The sequence below is a fragment of the Anolis carolinensis genome, chromosome X (genome assembly GCF_035594765.1).
Source record: "Anolis carolinensis isolate JA03-04 chromosome X, rAnoCar3.1.pri, whole genome shotgun sequence".
Classification (NCBI taxonomy): Eukaryota; Metazoa; Chordata; class Lepidosauria; order Squamata; family Dactyloidae; genus Anolis; species Anolis carolinensis.
In genome coordinates this window covers 2,155,001-2,173,978 of record NC_085847.1, presented here as the reverse complement: position 1 = coordinate 2,173,978, position 18,978 = coordinate 2,155,001, and the positions used below count along the sequence as shown (strand labels likewise).

The window sequence follows — 18,978 nt, the reverse complement described above, 5'->3', positions numbered from 1 at the left end:
GTGCAGAGGGAGATAGGACACCCCACAGATCAGCCTGTGCTGAAGTCGCACTGCGAAACTTGCGATGCCTCTGTTGCGCCACACCGCCATGTTTCGGAATTGCGGCGCTGCATGGCAGACATGGATGGGCGATGCGCCATATGCTCCCAAGGGAAGCGATGCAATCCACTTGGACGGCATGACTCGTCACGGCACGACACACCTAAATCAGCCTTTTGGCAGCAACAATATTATGGGATGCATAAGGAATGTATATACCCACGTAAAGTAATATCAAAATGCCAGTTATTGTTGGGTTCTGAGGTCTCCAGCCTCCTCCCCAACTCAACCCCAGCCATTGGTAGTGTTGACAGACACCACAACATTGGGGCATGGAACCCATCATGGGTTTTCACCTTCCAAATAGGTCCACCACCTATTGTGGTCAATTCTGCCGGCATGGGTGGCTTTGACCCTGCCAACTCTACTCTATAGGCCTCTCTTGTCCCATGTTCTTCCTTACCCAATGCGCTCTTGCTCCATCTCCTCCATCTTCTCCGCCCGAGCGATGACCCGATTGATGATCTCCTTTTCCTCGTCCGTCAGATCTTCATTCTTCCGTCCATGCTCTGGCTGGTTGCCGCGGGCCGACCAACCGCCGGGGGACCTGGAAGCAGCGCAAAATAAAAGTATTTGGGATCGAGCCGTGGTGGCATCCAAGTGAGACACCCCAGAAGGAACATCAGTGGGCACCAGAGCTTGGGAAAGAGCCTTCTCACCCCCAACTAAGACCCTCTCTCTTATGCTCAAACCCTGGAACTCAGGAAAGTTAACCAATGGAGACTGAGCTTGTCGATGGGAGGGCTGGGATATCATTTCCCCCCCCCCCAAAAAAAAAAACCTCTTTCTCGAACACACATAAATGAGAGTGAGATCACCCACTTTGGGGTTTAGATCAGGGGTCCCAAAACTAAGGCCCGTGGGCCAGATGCAGCCCTGCAAGGTCTTTTACCTGGCCCCTGTCCTAAACTTTTGACTTAGGGTTGACCTAAGTCTACTTGGTCTTTGGAGGTCTCTTTGCTTAACTATGGTCTTATGAGATCGTCTAGATGGTCTTTGAAGGTCTCTTTGCTTAGCTATAGTCATATGAGACCGTCTAGATGGCCTTTGAGGGTCCCTTTACTTACCTATGGTTTTATGAGATCGCCTTGATGGCCTTTGGAGGACCCTTATGGTCTTATGAAACCATCTAGATGGTCTTTGAGGTCTCTTTCCTTATTTATGGTCTTTCGATGGCCTTATGCAATCATTTAGATGGTTTTTGAGGGTCCCTTTCCTTACTGATGGTCTTATGAGACCATCTAGATGTTCTTTGGAGGTCTCTTTGCTTACCTATGGTCTTATGAAACCATCTAGATGGCTTTTGAGGTCTCTTTCCTTATTTATTGTCTTTCGATGGCCTTATGTGATCATCTAGATGGTTTTTGAGGGTCCTTTTCCTTACTGATGGTCTTATGAGACCATCTAGATGGTCTTTGGAGGTCTCTTTGCTTACCTATGGTCTTATGAAACCATCTAGATGGCCTTTGAGGTCTCTTTCCTTATTTATGGTCTTTCGATTGCCTTATATGATCATCTAGATGGTCTTTGGAGGTCTCTTTGCTTACCTATGGTCTTGAGATCATCTAGATCAGGGGTCCCCAAACTAAGGTCCATGGTAATTGACCTGGCCTCTGTCCTAAAGACTTAGGGTTGACCTAAGTTTGAAATGACTTGAAGGCACACAACAACAATCCTAATTTTGGACTATTTCATAGGCCAGCCCCCCAACAGTCTGAAGAACTGTGAATTGGCCCTCCACTTAAAAAGTTTGAGGACCCCTGGTTTAGAGGCATGCCCATCTAACAAGAACCCAGACAGATTCCCTGGCTTTGGTTGTGCTTTCTGGGGATGCCGGGGCCGTGGGTTGTTTCCCGAGTTTCCCGAGTCTCCGCCGCTAACATTCTGACTGCAGGCCAAGTGGAATCCGCCACCGACTCTTTCTGGATGGCGTTGTTGGTGCGACACCAGCTGTCTCCCCCTTCTGCAGGCCCAGGAGAAGGAGACGGCGGAGGCAGGTGACCCACAGCGCCTGAGCTATGGGTGCAAAACACAAGCCTGGGATTTGGACTCGATGTGGGACTTGTATTCCCTGACCATTGTTGCTCTGTTGCTGTCAAGTCCATTTGGACGTGTGGCAATGCTACGGATGATAGGAGCAACTCAACCCAGGCTGGATCGACTCAACCCAGCCCTCTTTTTGTGCCCTCTCCGCACGGCTAGGAATGGAAGGAAGACTTCATTTGCCTTTTCCTCCCCCGAGGGCAGCGAGCCAAAAAGGAACCAAAAGGCCAAGTGCAAAATGACTGTTCTTGCGCCCGACTTATCGCTTCATCGCCATCCCTTTCTCCTCCCGGGTAATCGGCGAATGCATTTTCCGCCTGTCAGACGAACCTGTCTCCGGGTCTGTCTCACCATGGCAGGCTATACTTTGCAAACGATCACAGGGAGAATGCCCAGCCGATCTCCAGAATTGTCATTTGCCATGGGGAACATGCCCTGTACGTGAACAGCTCTTCGCACTTTAACTCCCAGCATCCCTGACCTGAGTTTGATGTGAGCCAACGCTGGAAGTATCTGGAGATAAAAGCCTAGCAATGGGGGGAAAGAGGTGGGCGCTGAATTGCACGTATTGATTGGAAATCGCAAGCCAAAACTGTTGGCTGCTGTTCAATAGACCAATTATCTTTCATGTCCAATCAGGCCCGCCATCCATCTCCCCGCAGCTTCTTCCCGGCTTTGGTTACCAAAACTATCCCTATCGCTTTGTGGGCCCGGCGCACGCCGTCCGGTATTTGCTTTCTCCCAATCAATAAAACCATCTCTGTTTGGCTTTGTTGGTTTCGGAGGTTGAGGAGCGGCCATAAAATACGCCGCGGAAGTAGCAGAACATCTCCCGTCATAACAAAGACGCTCCGGCAACGGGCGACAAGGAGGTTGGAAGAGCCCGTCTCAAGGATTTCTCATTGTGGTCTCTCTTGCCGAGTCGACCACAATGCCTTAAAGGGCATTGAAGAGCACTCGAGTGGCATGAAGTGCATGAGAAGAAGGCCACTCATGAGTCAGTCTGCTTGGGTGGAGGTCCCCAAGATGGTCTATGTACAAAGAAAATATGTCCAAATCTATCTATATAAAAGGGCAATGAAATTTCGGCCTAGGACAAAACAACAAAACTACACATCCCAGAAACACTAAACTTGGCAGCACAACCCCTCATCCATGCCTCTACGTTCATACAACAAAAAGCTCCAGCTACTCCAGAAAACGGCCAGGCTTTGAGACTGAAAGGCTACTCACTGCTATTCCATCTGGCCAACAAAGGATTCCCATAAGCCACAGCAACGCATGGCCGGGCAAAGCTAGTAGCATATAGTATTATTGAAGTTCCCCGTACATTCATTCCAGTATACAGCAACATGGCCAACTATCTGTTTACTTTGTTTGGAAGATATTTTCATTGACTATATATCCCTGAAGCCTATATACTGTATATACTCGAGTATAAGCCGATCCGAATATAAGCCGAGGAATCTAATTTTACCACAAAAAACTGGGAAAACATTGACTCCAGTATAAGCCAAGGGTGGTAAATTTCAGAAATAAAAATAGATACCAATAAAATTACATTAATTGAGGCATCAGTAGGTTAAATGTTTTTGAATACAGTAGAGTCTCACTTATCCAAGCCTCGCTTATCCAAGCTTCTGGATTATCCAAGGCATTTTTGTAGTCAATGTTTTCAATATATCGTGATATTTTGGTGCTAAATTCTTAAATACAGTAATTACTACATAGCATTACTGAGTATTGAACTACTTTTTCTGTCGAATTTGTTGTATAACATGATGTTTTGGTGCTTAATTTGTAAAATCATAACCTAATTTGATGTTTAATAGGCTTTTCCTTAATCCCTCCTTATTATCCAAGATATTCACTTATCCAAGCTTCTGCCGGCCCGTTTAGCTTGGATAAGTGAGACTCTACTGTACCTAATTGAGCTTTGTATGGGGAACTTGAATAATACTATATGCTATTTGGACATATTTTCTTTGTACATAGACCATCTTGTGTTTGTGGTGATACTTTACAAGTATTCTGGAATTTTGTATCGTGGAGGTTCCCCAAGCTCACAGTGCTAAGCTAGTGCACTATTTAGACTTACGGTTCTTTCCCACTTTGGAGTCGCATGAAAAAGAAAGGAGACAAAAGTAAGAGTCAGTGCAAAAAAGTCAGGGGAAAAAGCTCTAATTCCATATCTGCAGCGGGTTTGAAGGCAGGCTTTTTGAAGCCGCTCTCCATGGTGCTGAATCCACACCAAAGACAGTTCAGTGGGGATGTGCCATCCATTAAAAATGGTTCAAATATCATGACAAAGCTGGGAGTGCTGGCCCTTCATTTCCAAAGTGTTTCTAAAGTATAGTTTGTAACTATAAGAAATTCTGTGACTATTTCGTTATCGGGTTGTTGTATGTTTTCCGGGCTGTATGGCCATGTTCTAGAAGTATTCTCTCCTGACGTTTCGCCCACATCACGTTAGGAGAGAATACTTCTAGAACATGGCCATACAACAACCCTGTGATCCCGGCCATGAAAGCCTTCGACAACACATTATTTCGTTATCGTAATTGCGCATAATTTCTATAATTGTGGAATCTTATGGGGCTCCTATATCCCTCATTTTTAAAGCTATCAGAGTGAAACTTGCTACAATGCTAGAATACATTTACCAGTCTTAGTCCACCCAATTTCGGAAATGTAGTTTAGGGCAGGGCTTTTTGCATTCCCTACAACAGGGGGCTTTGCCTTCCCAAACTACATTTCCCAGAATGCTGTGTTCTCAGTCTCCCGCCCATTAACTTTGCTAGTCCCACCCACAGTGCCTTCATTATGGCATTCTGAGAAATGGGAGTTTGTGAGTCATGGAACAGAGATACAAAACCAGACAGTATAACCTCTAGGTCTATTTCATCATACACAACCCTGGCATCGGCCTCCCATCCTTCACTTGTAGAAGGCAACCCCAAAGTCCCAAATCCCTCTTACCCGCCTCGAAGGGCCATCTGCCGGTCGTTCTGGTACATCCACTGATTGGTGCTGTTGCCAACCACCGTGTCGGTCATGGCCAGGCGTCCGGACTACCTGAAAAGACCCAAAGACATAGTAAAGGTAAAGGTTTCCCCTTGACATTAAGTCTAGTCATGTCCGAGTCTGGCTCATTTCCATTTCTAAACCGAAGAGTCGGTTGTAGTTGCTGGGATTTATAGTTCACGAGCATTCGGAACTCCACCAACGATGGAATTGAACCAAATTTGGCACACAGAACTCCCACAGTCAACAAGAAATACTGGAAGGATTTGGTGGGCATTGACCTTAAGTTTTGGAGTTGTAGTTCACCTACATCCAGAGAGCACTGTGGACTCCAAATAATGATGGATGTGGACCAAACTTGGCACACATACTCAATATTCCCAAATGTGAACACTAATGGAGTTTGGGGAAAATAGTCCTTGACATTTGGGAATTGTAGTTGCTGGGATTAATAGTTCACCTACAATCAAAGAGCACTCTGAACTCCACCAAAGATGGAACTGAACCAAACTTGGCACACAGAACTCCCATGACCAACATAAAATACTGTAGGGATTTGGGTTCCTAAGACCATCAGAAATATGTGTTTTCTGATGGTATTTGGTGACCCCCCAAGGGGTCCTGACCCCCTTGTTGAGAAACACTGTCCTAGGTCATGTGGCTGGCATGATAACGTGGAGCGCCGTAACCTACCCACCAGAGCGGTGCCTATTGATTTACTCACATTTGCATGTTTTCGAAGTGCTAGGTTGGCAGAAGCTGGGACTAACAGTGGGAGCTCATCCCGTCCTGTGGATTCGAACGCCGACCTTCCGGTCAGCAAGTACTGACAGCTTAGCAGTTTAACTCGCTGCGCCACTGCGGCCCCTAATACATACATACATACATACATACATACATAATGTATGTATTAGGGCCCAAAGCCATAATAATAATAATAATAATAATAATAATAATAATAATAATAACAACAAGAACAACAACAATAAGTCAAAAATCAGAAACTCCTCAAAGCACAGCAGACAAAAAACCAGTACAAGAAAACCGCACTACAAACTAGAGCTGACAGCTGGCACAACAAAACATTGCATGGAAAGTTCCTTGACAAAATTGAAGGAAAAGCTGATAAGGAGAAGACCTGGCTCTGGCTCATGAATGGGACCCTGAAGAAGGAGACAGAAGGCCTGATCCTCGCAGCCCAGGAGCAAGACATCAGGACAAAGGCAATCAAGGCCAAGATGGAAAAATCAGCTGATGACCCAAAATGCAGACTGTGCAAGGAAACCAACGAAACCATGGATCATATCCTCAGCTGCTGTAAGAAAATCGCACAGACAGACTACAAACAGAGGCACAACTCTGTGACTCAAATGATTCATTGGAACTTATGCCTCAAGTACCACCTGCCAGCAGCAAAGAACTGGTGGGATCACAAACCTGCAAAAGTCTTGGAGAATGAGCATGCAAAGATACTGTGGGACTTCCAAATCCAGAATGACAAAGTTCTGGAACACAACACACCAGACATCACAGTTGTGGAAAAGAAAAAGGTTTGGATCATTGATGTTGCCATCCCAGGTGACAGTCGCATTGACGAAGAACAACAGGAAAAACTCAGCCGCTCTCAGGACCTCAAGATTGAACTTCAAAGACTCTGGCAGAAACCAGTGCAGGTGGTCCCGGTGGTGATGGGCACACTGGGTGCTGTGCCAAAAGATCTCAGCCGGCATTTGGAAACAATAGACATTGACAAAATCACGATCTGCCAACTGCAAAAAGCCACCCTGCTGGGATCTGCACGCATCATCCGAAAATACATCACACAGTCCTAGACACTTGGGAAGTGTTCGACTTGTGATTTTGTGAAACGAAATCCAGCATATCTATCTTGTTTGCTGTGTCATAATAAAATAATAATAATAATAATAATGACTATCAGAGCCACAAGGTAGAGGAGAGAGGATAAGATGCTTGGATGCTTGTCATAGATGTGGGCAAAACATCAGGAGATAATGCTTCTGGAACATGGCCATTCAGCCCAGAAAACTCACAGATCTTTATGCATGTTACGCCCGATCCATACTACCTCCAGCTGGTGGTAGATGAGCGTCTTCATTCAGCTTATACTATTTTCCTACCTGAGAGTCTTTAAACCCCAAGTCCCATCTGATCTTTTCCTTCAATTTTGTCAAGGAACTTTCCATGCAATGATTTGTTGTGCCGGCTGTCAGCTCTAGTTCGTAGTGCGGTTTTCTTGTACTGATCTCTTTCAAGGGATCCCAACACTCTGTGGGCATTTTGCGTGATGCAGACTTGTTTCAACAGCTGGATTCTCTGCCCCACAAATATACCGTATATACTCGAGGATAAGCCGAGTTTTTGAGCCCTTTTTTAGGCTTATACTCGAGTGAGGGTCCTGGACGGCTTATGTTTGGGTCGGCTTATACTCGAGTATATACGGTAAGTCCATTTTTCTGGCTGTGAGTCCTCAAGCTTGCTCAAGCGCAAGCTCCCCAGGCGACGTCGCGGATCAATTCGGTGCCAAGAAAGCTGCTCTTTGATCGTCGGAGAAACGCTGCCAAGCCTTCGCCACGTTTCTCATTTCAAGGTGATGAAAAATCCCATCCAACGGACATGCTGTTTCCTTTGTGTTTGCCCAATTCCCTGGATTCCCCGGAGGCCTGGTATGAAAACATTTCGCCTCCGCTCTCGGCACAGCTCCTGGACAACAGAAGACGGGGCCAAGGATCCAAAGGCAACGGTGACTGCGGCTTCTTTTCATCCCACAACTCCCAGCGTCCCCCAGCCAGGGCAACTGGGGCATACTGGGCGTTGCGATGAAAAGAACGCCATATCCCATGAGGTGCCACGAATGGCACAATCCACACCGGCGACTAAGACGGACTGCTGGGGTTGGATCCCACTTTAAATCCCATCACTCCATACTATGCGTTCTTGGGAGTTATAGTTTCCCAAGGTCCATACCCTTCTCTGGGTGCATCTGCACTGGAGAATAAATGCAGTCAGGACTCATTTTAAATATTATTAGTAGTAGTAGTAGTAGTAGTAGTATTATGCCATGTCTCCATGCTGTGCAGTCCTGGGAGTTATAGTTTCCCAAGGTCCATACCCTTCTCTGGGTGCATCTGCACTGGAGAATAAATGCAGTCAGGACCCATTTTAAATGCCATTATTATTATTATTATTATTATTATTATTATTATTATTATTATTATTATTATGCTGTGCAGTCCTGGGAGTTATAGTTTCCCAAGGTCCATACCCTTCTCTGGGTGCATCTGCACTGGAGAATAAATGCAGTCAGGACTCATTTTAAATATTATTATTATTATTATTATTATTATTATTATTATTATTATGCTATGCAGTCCTGGGAGTTATAGTTTCCCAAGGTCCATACCCTTCTCTGGACGCATCTGCATTGGAGAATAAATCCAGTCAGGACCCATTTTAAATGCCATTATTATTATTATTATTATTATTATTATTATTATTATTATTATTATTATGCTGTGCAGTCCTGGGAGTTATAGTTTCCCAAGGTCCATTCCCTTCTCTGGGTGCATCTGCACTGTAGAATAAATCCAGTCAGAACCCATTTTTAAATTTCATTATTATTATTATTATTATTATTCCATATCTCCATGCTGTGCAGTCCTAAGAGTCATAGTTTCCCAAGGTCCATACCCTTCTCTGGGTGCATTTACACAATGGAATGAATGCTCTTGGATCCCACTTTAAATACCATGGCTCCAGACTATGCATTCCTGGGAGTTATAGTTTCCCAAGGTCCACACCCGAGATAGAGAGAGGGAAGGAGAGTGCATCGCTGCTTTCCTTCCCTCCCTCCCTCCATCCTTGATTCCTAAACCTACTCTTCCAAACACTTCCCTGCTTCCTTGTGATGAAATCCATGGATGCTAAGCAGGGGCAACCCTGGTCAGTGTTTGGATGGGTGACCGGACTCTCCATGTTTAGCTCCGTACGGTCCAAAAGGATCTGGCCCTAAAAATAACATCCTCCTCAGGCTGGTGAATGTTACATTGAAGGCATGTCAATATATATACTGGCAAGGCAGTTTGGAGGCTCGGGGAATCTCTCGCGGCGCTCCGAGGTTCTCATCAGACGTCGTCCGCGTCGGATGGGAAAATGTAACGCAGATTTCCTGAAAGATGAAGCAGGCTGGCTGATGCAACTCCGGCGGCGGATGCCAACACCGAGGAGCCGCTGGCTCGGCTCTGCTTCATGCGGACGGGCCCCAAAGGCAGGTAATCGGACTGGAGCGAATGGGCAAGCGGGGGGAAAGATCGCGCAACCTGTCAAAGCCAGCTGTGCCATTCCTGGACTGTCGGAAGCTGGGCCAGAGCCAGACCGAGGCATGTTGCCACCCGAGGCGGAGCAGCAAGTGGCCTTTCCACCAGCCGTCCTTCATCCGAGTCACATCGGATTAAAAAAAGCAATTTCAACATCAATGGGGAGCAACGTCCGCTCTGGGTTTTAGTCTGAAATTCATTTGGCCACCAGGGCTGTGTCTGTTCTGCTTTTGACCCCCTTGGCTGTCTATTTTTTTCCTAGTCTAGAGCTATGGTATTTAAAGTGGGATCCAAGAGCATTCATTCCACAGTGTAAATGCACCCAGAGAAGGGTACGGACCTTGGGAAACTGCAGTTCCCAAGACCATCTCGTGGAGACATGGGAACTATAACTCCCAGGAATGCCTAGTCTGGAGCCATGGTATTTAAAGTAAGGTCCAACTGCATTCATTCCGCAGTGTAGATGCACCCAGAGAAGGTTCATAGACCTTGGGAAACTATACCTCCCAGGACGACTTCATTGCACGGGGCGCAAGGGCATTTGTTCCATAGTGTAAATGCACCAAGAGAAGGGTATGGACTTTGGGAAACTATAACTCCCAGGAATGCACAGTCTGGAGCTATGGTATTTAAAGTGGGATCCAAGAGCATTCATTCCATAGTGTAAATGCACCCAGAGAAGGGTACGAACCTTGGGAAACTGCAGTTCCCCAGACCATCTCGTGGAGACATGGGAACTATAATTCCCAGGATTGCCTAGTCTGGAGCTATGGTATTTAAAGTGGGATCCAAGCGCATTCATTCCATAGTGTAAATGCACCCAGAGAAGAGTACAGACCTTAGGAAACTGCAGTTCCCCAGACCATCTCGTGGGGTGATTCTTTCAAAAGTTCAAAGGTATGGGCTTTGTAGTTTTCTTATAAAAATACTTTTTTAAAAAACATTTAAAAATTCGCAAAAAATCAGCGGGTGTGCAAATCTCTCCGAAACTTGTGGGGAGTAGTGCCCCTAGCACATGGGGTGATTGTGCAAAAAGTTCAAGGAGATGGGCTTTGTAGTTTTCTTATAAAAATACTTTTTGAAAAAACATTGAAAAATTCGCAAAAAATCAGCGGGTGTGCGAATCTCTCCGAAACCTGGGGGGAGTAATGCCAGGGCACGTGGGGTGATTGTGCAAAAAGTTCAAGGAGATGGGCTTTGTAGTTTTCTTATTAAAAATACTTTTTGAAAAAACATTGAAAAATTCGCAAAAAATCAGCGGGTGTGCGAATCTCTCCGAAACTTGGGCAGAGTAGTGCCCTGGCACGTGGGGTGATTGTGCAAAAAGTTCAAGGAGATGGGCTTTGTAGTTTTCTTATTAAAAATACTTTTTGAAAAAACATTGAAAAATTCGCAAAAAATCAGCGGGTGTGCGAATCTCTCCGAAACTTGGGCAGAGTAGTGCCCTGGCACGTGGGGTGATTGTGCAAAAAGTTCAAGGAGATGGGCTTTGTAGTTTTCTTATAAAAATACATCACGCAGTCCTAAATGCTTGGGAAGTGTTTGCTGTGTCATACAATAATTAATAATAATAATAATAATAATAATAATAATAATAATAATAATAATAATAATAATAATCCTGGTTATAGTCCGAACTTTAAATTGGTCATCCCAGTCGAACCAAACCTATTCAGATCACCTTGGAGAGTGGTTTTCCTCTTCCAGCCTGCCAATGCTTTTCTACATCTCTGCATTTCACGTGCGGAAAAGACGAAAGATGTGCTGCACGCCGTTGCAAGGGGTGGCTGCTGAGAGGTGCCCCCGCGCCCCGTTTCCTGGCATCTCCTCTGCCAGCCTGCCACGCATCCCCGCTCCCTTCCCCGCGACACCCTGCGGCTCCCAATTAGCAATTTAATAAGCCCTTGTCTCGCGTGTCCATCTCCCAATAAAGGCATTTTCGCTTCGCGCCGGGGATTTCAGGCCTATCGGTGTGGCATCGCGCTTGTAATGATGCTCCGACTGTGCTATCGGAGCCTGACATCCCAATTAAAACCCTGCTTGATCAGGCTTTCTTCCCTCGCCTCCCTCCCCTCCCGCCTTCCCCCGGCAACTGGAGCCGTAGCACGGTGGCGACAGCCCAACGCAAACATGGAAATGCCAAGCTCATTGCTCCCAAAATCACCACTGATTGGCAGGAGCAGGATTCGGAGACAGCTGGCATGTTTAGGGGGGAACAATGTCCGGAACTGGCTAAAGAGCATTGCCTTTCTCCCTGAAAAAGAGCTCAAATTTGGTGTTCATTTAGGCTCTCGGCAGAACCTCGGAGTGGAATGCTCTCCCATTGCAGACCCAATTCGTGCTGGTGTTGTTCTCAACGTCAAGCTCAATTGGTGGCTTTATAGAGCGTTCCCCAATATTCAGATTTGGGGTTGTTATTGCCTTCGACGCTTGCATGACAAAACTCCAAGAAACCTGGCCTTCAAAAGCCTTGCTCAGTTCCAAATACAGTAGAGTCTCGCCTATCCGTCATAAACTGGCGGGCAGAATGACGGATAAGCAAAACTAAGAGGGTGGGTGCTCGCTCTCCTACCCTCCCTCCCTTGTTCACTTACCTGGCCGGGTCCCAGCAGCGGCGACGGCAGCACCGGGACCTGGCGGGGTGAGTGAGTGAGAGAGAAAGAGAGAGAGAACGAAGAAGGGCCTTTGCCGCCCTCCTTCACTCGCCCACCTTCCATCCCTCAGCTCCTTCGCCACTGGGTCCCAGCAGCAGTGACAGCAGCACCGGGACCTGGCGGGGTGAGTGAGAGAGCGAGCAAGAGAGGGCCTTTGCTGCCCTCCTTCGCTCACCCACCCTCCATCCCTCAGCTTCTTCGCCATGCCAGATCCCGACAGTGGCGATGGCAGCACTGGGACCTGGCGGGGTGAGTGAGTGAGTGATTGAGCGAGCGAATAAGGGTCTTTGCCACCCTCCTTCACTCGCCCGTCCTCCGTTCCTCAGCTCCTTTGCCACACCAGGTCCCGGCAGCACCGAGGCCCAACCTGGTGAAGGAGCAAGCGAGTGAGCTAACGGGAGGGAGGACATTTGCCTCGGATAATCCGGAGTGTCAGATAAGCGGAACTCAGATAAGCAAGACTCTACTGTACAAGGCTTCCCAGATGTACTGTAGCTCATACGCCTGCATCATAGAATCCTAGCGTTGGAGGAGACCTCATGGACCATCAAGTCCAAGCCCATTTTGCCAAGAAGCAGGAAAATCGCCTTCAAAGTCCCCCCGACAGATAACCATCCAGCCTCTGTTTCAAAGCCTCCAAAGAAGGAGCCTCCACTACTCTCTGAAGCAGAGAGAGCGTTTCACAGCTCTCACATAGGAAGTTCTTCCTCATGTTCAGGTGGAATCTCCTCTCCTGTTGTTTGAAGCCATTGTTCCATTGTGTCCTAGTCTCTAGGGCAGCAACACACAAGCTTGCTCCCTCCTCCCTATGACTTTCTTCCCCTCACCTCTTGACCCATGGCCCTCATTATGTCTTCTCTCTCTCGGCCTTCTCTTCTGCAGGCTAAACATGCCCAGCTCTTGAAGATGCTCCTCATAAGACTTGTTCTCCAGACCCTTGTTCCTTTGGGTCACCCTCCTCTGGACACATTCCAGCTTGTCAACATCTCCCTTCAATTGTGGTGCCCAGAATTGGACACAGTGTGATTCCGGGTGGTCTGACACAGGTAGAATAGAGGGGTAGCATGACTTCCCTGGATCTAGGCACTAGGCTCCTATTGATGCAGGCCAAAATCCCATTGGTTTTTTTAACCGCCACATGACAGTATTGGCTCATGTTCAGCTTCCTCTCCACGAGGATCTTTTCCACACGTCCTGCTATGGAGCCAGGCATTGTACTCTATCCTGTATTTTTTTTCTTTTTTTTTCTGCCTAAGTGGAGTATCTTGCATTTGTCCCTGTTGAAGTTCATTGTGTTAGTTTTGGCCAATCAGCTCTCTCATCTGTTGAGGTCCTTCTCAATTCTGCTCCTGTCTTCTGGAGTATTGCCTCTCCCTCCCAATTTGGTCCTGTCTGCAAACTTGATGACCATGCCTTCTAACCCTTCATCTAAGGCAGTGGTTCTCAACCTGTGGGTCCCCAGATGTTTTTGGCCTTCAACTCCCAGAAATCCCAACCAGTTTACCAGCTGTTAGGATTTCTGGAAGTTGAAGGCCAAAACATCTGGGGACCCAACCACTGATCTAAGTCATTAATGAAGATGTTGAAGAGAACCGGGTTGAGGATGGAACCCTGCTGATGGCACTCCACTCTTTTGTCGCTTCTGTCCGAGATGAATGGGGAGAATCATGTGTTGGGTTCGTTCACTTCACCAATTCCAGATCCACTTAACCGTAGTTTTGCTTAGCCCACATTGGACTAGTTTCCTTGCCAGAAGGTCATGGAGGACCTTGTTGAAGGAAGGCCTTCCTGAAGTCCAGATACGCTCCATCCACGGCATTCTCTGCATTGGCCCAGCTTGTAACTCTATCAAAAAAAAGACATCAGAGTCTGGCATGACTTGTTTTTGATGAATCCATGCTGACTATTAGTGATGACTGATATCAACGTGGGGCTCACCAGACGGCAATTGTTTGGGTCATCCTTTTTCCCCATCTTAAAGATAGATAGGGACCACATTGGCCCTCTTCCAATCTGCTGGGACTTCTCCCGTTCTCCAAGATTGCGCAAGGAGGAATCCATTCTTTGGAATACCTCCTTGTGCAATATCAGGAAAAGGACAACGCCTCGGCTGGAGTATGAATAAACTAATACAATATAACAGCAGGTGATGCCAAAAGCAATGCCATCCCTCAACTAAAGTGGCCACCGATTGGTCAAAGGCCTGCACAGAGATATGATGCGAAATCTCCAATACACTGCCACTGTCGTTGCCTAGAGAGAATGTGGGAGAATGTTACACCCCATGTGTCCCGTCTTGAAAAAGCCGGTTTCCATTAATTGCCGTCTCCTTGTCCTTCCTTCCTTCCTTCCTTCCTTCCTTCCTTCCTTCCTTCCTTCCTCTCCATCGCAGTTTAGACTGGAAACCCCACAGGGCTGAGACCTGACGCTGTCTGCTTATGTAACCCGCACAGCTCGAAATGCCTCTGCCCTCCTTCCGGCCCAGATCTAACTCTGGAGGCATGCTTACGCCCCTAAAACACAGGCTTTGGACGGAGGCGAATTACGGTGCATGGAAATTAAGCTGTCACATCCAACACGCGCCTCAACGACGTGCCAGGGAACAAAAGCTCACCGGTGCCCACTCTGGCGCGAAATAACACACCTCCAAATCCTTCGGGTGAGCAATCCCACTCCGTGCTTCCTCCGCTCGCCTCCTGCGGTTATTTCTTCTCCAAGACAGGAAACCTTTTGTGAAAAAGGCCGGAAAGCCATTAGGTAGGAGCTAGATCACAAAGGCCGGGGCGTGCTACTCGGGAGAGAAAATTGGAGCTTACTTTAGAAAAAGTACTTATTTCCAAGGAGAGCATAGGTGTGGGGACTTGGAAGAAATATTAGAAATATTTCATTATTTCTTGCCAAGTGACTTACAATATTACTGCATGTAATATTATCAAGAGGAGGAGTCTTTGTGTTGGGCAAAAGCTGGGACATTCCTAAAATTGCTCGAATAGAGTTGCGCGGGATAGCACTATTGCGCTTCCGACGGCTGACCGAGTAGGGTAGCGGATATCGAAGAGCCACTGTAACTCTGTAGAACTACAAAGTTCCCATGCTATTTAGCTGGTCCAAACACATGTGTTCCACAATGCTGTTGCCTCCTGAACATCTCGAGGAGGACTCTTTGTGTTGGGCAAAAGCTGGGACATTCCTAAAATTGCTTGAACAGAGCTGCGCGGGATAACGCTATTGAGCTTCCGACAGCTGACCGAGTAGGGTAGCGGATATCGAGGAGCCACTGTAACTTTGTAGAACTACAAAGTTCCCATGCTATTTAGCTGGTCCAAACACATGTGTTCCACAATGCTGTTGCCTCCTGAACATCTCGAGGAGGACTCTTTGTGTTGGGCAAAAGCTGGGACGTTCCTAAAATTGCTCGAACAGAGTTGTGCGGGATAACGCTATTGCGCTTCCGACGGCTGACCGAGTAGGGTAGTGGATATCGAGGAGCCACTGTAACTCTGTAGAACTACAAAGTTCCCTTGCTATTTAGCTGGTCCAAACACATGTGCTCCACAATGCTGTTGCCTCCTGAACATCTCGGCGATGACATCTCCTTGCCTTTTGTTCAACCGGCTGCTTCTTTGCAGCACTGGAGTTACATAAAGCCTGAACGCCGAGGCCGCACCGCTCCTTGCTGCAGCGATTCGGGTCTGTCACATCCCATTGCTCCTAACTTTTCTCCCTACCCAAACACACAAATGCACATGCACATTACCTACCGCAGCCCCAGTGTGCCAAAAGAGCCGCCATCCCCACAATGTCCTCGCCATAGCAACGCGATTGTGCCCCTCCGGAAAGATAACGAAACCAGTGAACCACTAAATGCCAGAGAAAGCCAGGCTGCGAACTGGGTACAGAGGGAGGGGGTGTGCTGTAAAATTAACCCACGGCCGGTATAAAGACATCTGACGAACCATGATACAAAGGGTGTATTTAAAAGATCTACTGGGTGGAATAATGTTCGCAGCCGTAACAGTCAGCGAACGGTGTGCGCCCACTGCGCCTTTCCCTGCCGTCTGCTCCAGGATCGTTTGCACCCATTAGGATATCGTCGGCGAACAAACTTACGCCGGATGGCGTGGCTGGCAACCCTCGCACCCTCGCCTCCTGATCCAGGAAATCTTTCCAGATCAGATTTGGGGTTGCTCAACAATGCTATACCAATGTTCCCTGGGGAAACTATGAAATTGGACTCAGCTGAACAATTTGAGCCCCTTCTCCCACCTCAAAGTGTGGGGAGAAGACAGACAAGTCAATGAAGTTGCTAAGCGTGACAGAATCAAAGAATTATAGAATTACAGACTCCTAGAAGAGTTGGAAAAGACCATAAGGGGCATCCAGTCCAACCCCTTCTGCCAGGCAGGGAGGCACAATCAAAGCACCCTCAACAGATGGCCATCCAATCTCTGTTTACAAGATTTAATCAAGCAGCAGTCGATTCCACTGCTGAACAGCTCAGGAATTCTTTCCTAATGAAAGGTAAAGTTTTTCCCTTGATATTAAGTCTAATCATGTCCAACTCTGATGGTTGATGCTCGTCTCCATTTCTAAGCCGGAGAGCCGGCGTTGTCCGTAGACGCCTCCAAGGTCATGTTACCTTCCCACTGAAGTGGTACCTATTGATCCACTCACATTTGCATGTTTTGGAACTGCTAGGTTGGTAGAAGCTGGGGCTGATAACGGGAGCTCACTCCGCTCCCCGGATTCGAACCACCAACTTTTCAGTCAGCAAGTTCAGCAGCTCCACGGTTTAACCCACTGCACCACTGGGGGCTCCTTTCTTTCCTAATGCTTAGGTTTTGGTTTTTGTTTTTGTTGGTTTTTTTGCTGCCATGTGAAACCATGGCTCCCTTGTGTCCTAGAATCCAGAGCAGCAGGAAACAAGCTTCCCCGTCCTCGGTCTGCTTTTTACAACTCACATCCCAAAATTCTCCCAAATCCCATCCGGAGTGGCACTTTTCTCATATACATCCTTCTCGTACCTAAAATAAACCCATCCTTGGAATCAGCCAGAAGCTCAGAAGCACAGAAATAGACTTCTGACTACTTCCAGAAGCCTTTTTGGACCATACGGAGCTAAACATGGAGTGTCATAGCCCACGACTGTCTGCACAAATGTAAACCACCCACTGCCATAGTCGCTTCCTCTGGGTGAAGTTCTCGGGCAAGAGTCCCTGATCGCGGTTCGTGTTCAGCCCCTGCTTTGATCACCAATGTGTGTGTTCACAACTCTCATTGCCGTCCGACTTTACACCGATGAATATCCTTCAGCGGATTGGATTGAAATCCCCAACTGAATATTCTCTGCGACCTGCAAGGGTGCCACCCAACTGAACGGGGTTTCCCACAACCCGTGCGGAAGGACGGGAACTCCTTCAGATCTGAGCCTTGGTAGAGTTGAGCGGTGCCAAACGGCGGGGACGTCCCACTCAAATGCGGCACAGAAAAGCACTCCTGCTCGCCTTGCTCAGCAGAATCTCGTACATTTTATTTTGGTTGCGCAAAGCAGAAAATCCCAACATCGGTTACGTTTTTTTGGACTACCCATCGTGCCCAGATAGGAGTGTCAATGCCGTAGATTCGTGGCTAGAATGCTAAACATGGAGCAGGACAGGTGGAGGATCGACTATGGGCACAACCTGTATGGGTCTTGCTCTGTCCTTTGTAGGGCTGTGATATGGAATGAACTCCATGCTCACCAGTTTGGCCTCCTTAACATCTCAAAGTGGTCGTAAGCGAACCCTCTATTTCAGCTCGACACGGGCCGGAAACGGACCGTCGAATCCCACAACGGGATTGAGAGAAATATATCCCATATTCGGGCGAGTAGCTCTGCTAGGGGAATGAACTCCATGCTCCCCAGTTTGGCCTCCTTAGCATCTCAAAGTGATAGTAAGCGAACCCTCCATTTCGGCACGACGCGGGCCGGAAACAGACCATCGAATCCCACAACGGGATCGAGAGAAATATATCCCATATTCGGGCGAGTAGCTCTGCTAGGGGAATGAACTCCATGCTCCCCAGTTTGGCCTCCTTAGCATCTCAAAGTGATAGTAAGCGAACCCTCCATTTCGGCACGACGCGGGCCGGAAACAGACCATCGAATCCCACAACGGGATCGAGAGAAATATATCCAATATTCGGGCGAGTAACTCTGCTAGGGGGATGAACTCCATGCTCACCAATTTAGTCTCCTTAGCATCTCAAAGTGATCGTAAGCGAACCCTCCATTTCGGCTCGACACGGGCCGGAAACGGACCATCGAATCCCACAACGGGATTGAGAGAAATATATCCCATATTCGGGCGAGTAGCTCTGCTAGGGGGATGAACTCCATGCTCAGCAATTTGGCCTCTTAGCATCTCAAAGTGATAGTAGTGAACCCTCCATTTCGGCTCGACGCGGGCCAGAAATGGACCGTCGAATCCCACAACGGGATTGAGAGAAACACATCCCATATTCGGACGAGTAGCTCTGCTAGGGAAGTAATCCCGAACCAGCAACCATTCGCTTGTGAACACAGGAAAGGTTGCTACCCACTGGGGAACGCTCTTTCTCATTTTCGCCATTCTTTTCACCCGTAGACAAAAGTGAATGCCGGCACCCAAAGTCCCCTATGGCCCGAAAAGGCTCATAATTGTGAAGATGCGCAATGGGAGCCCAGCAAGAGCAGCATGATGCGCTTCAGCGTACCTCAATCCGTGTTTCCCATACACAAAGGACACTTTGCTTGCTCCTCTATATATTACTAGCTTTGCCCGGCCACGCGTTGCTGTGGCTTA

The 18,978-nt window shown here is 47.6% G+C and overlaps 1 protein-coding gene across 1 annotated transcript in view; it reads right to left on the bottom strand.

Moving 5' to 3' along the window:
- Window positions 1-18,978, bottom strand: part of rph3a (rabphilin 3A) — a 42,536-nt gene that overhangs the window by 18,190 nt on the left and 5,368 nt on the right. The window contains exons 2-4 of the mRNA XM_008117336.3: window positions 5,122-5,217; window positions 4,241-4,252; window positions 503-646 (exon numbers count right to left, since the gene is read on the bottom strand). Coding sequence (XP_008115543.1) covers window positions 503-646; window positions 4,241-4,252; window positions 5,122-5,198 — 233 coding nt within the window. The 5' untranslated portion in view covers window positions 5,199-5,217. The remainder of the gene's footprint in view (window positions 1-502; window positions 647-4,240; window positions 4,253-5,121; window positions 5,218-18,978) is intronic.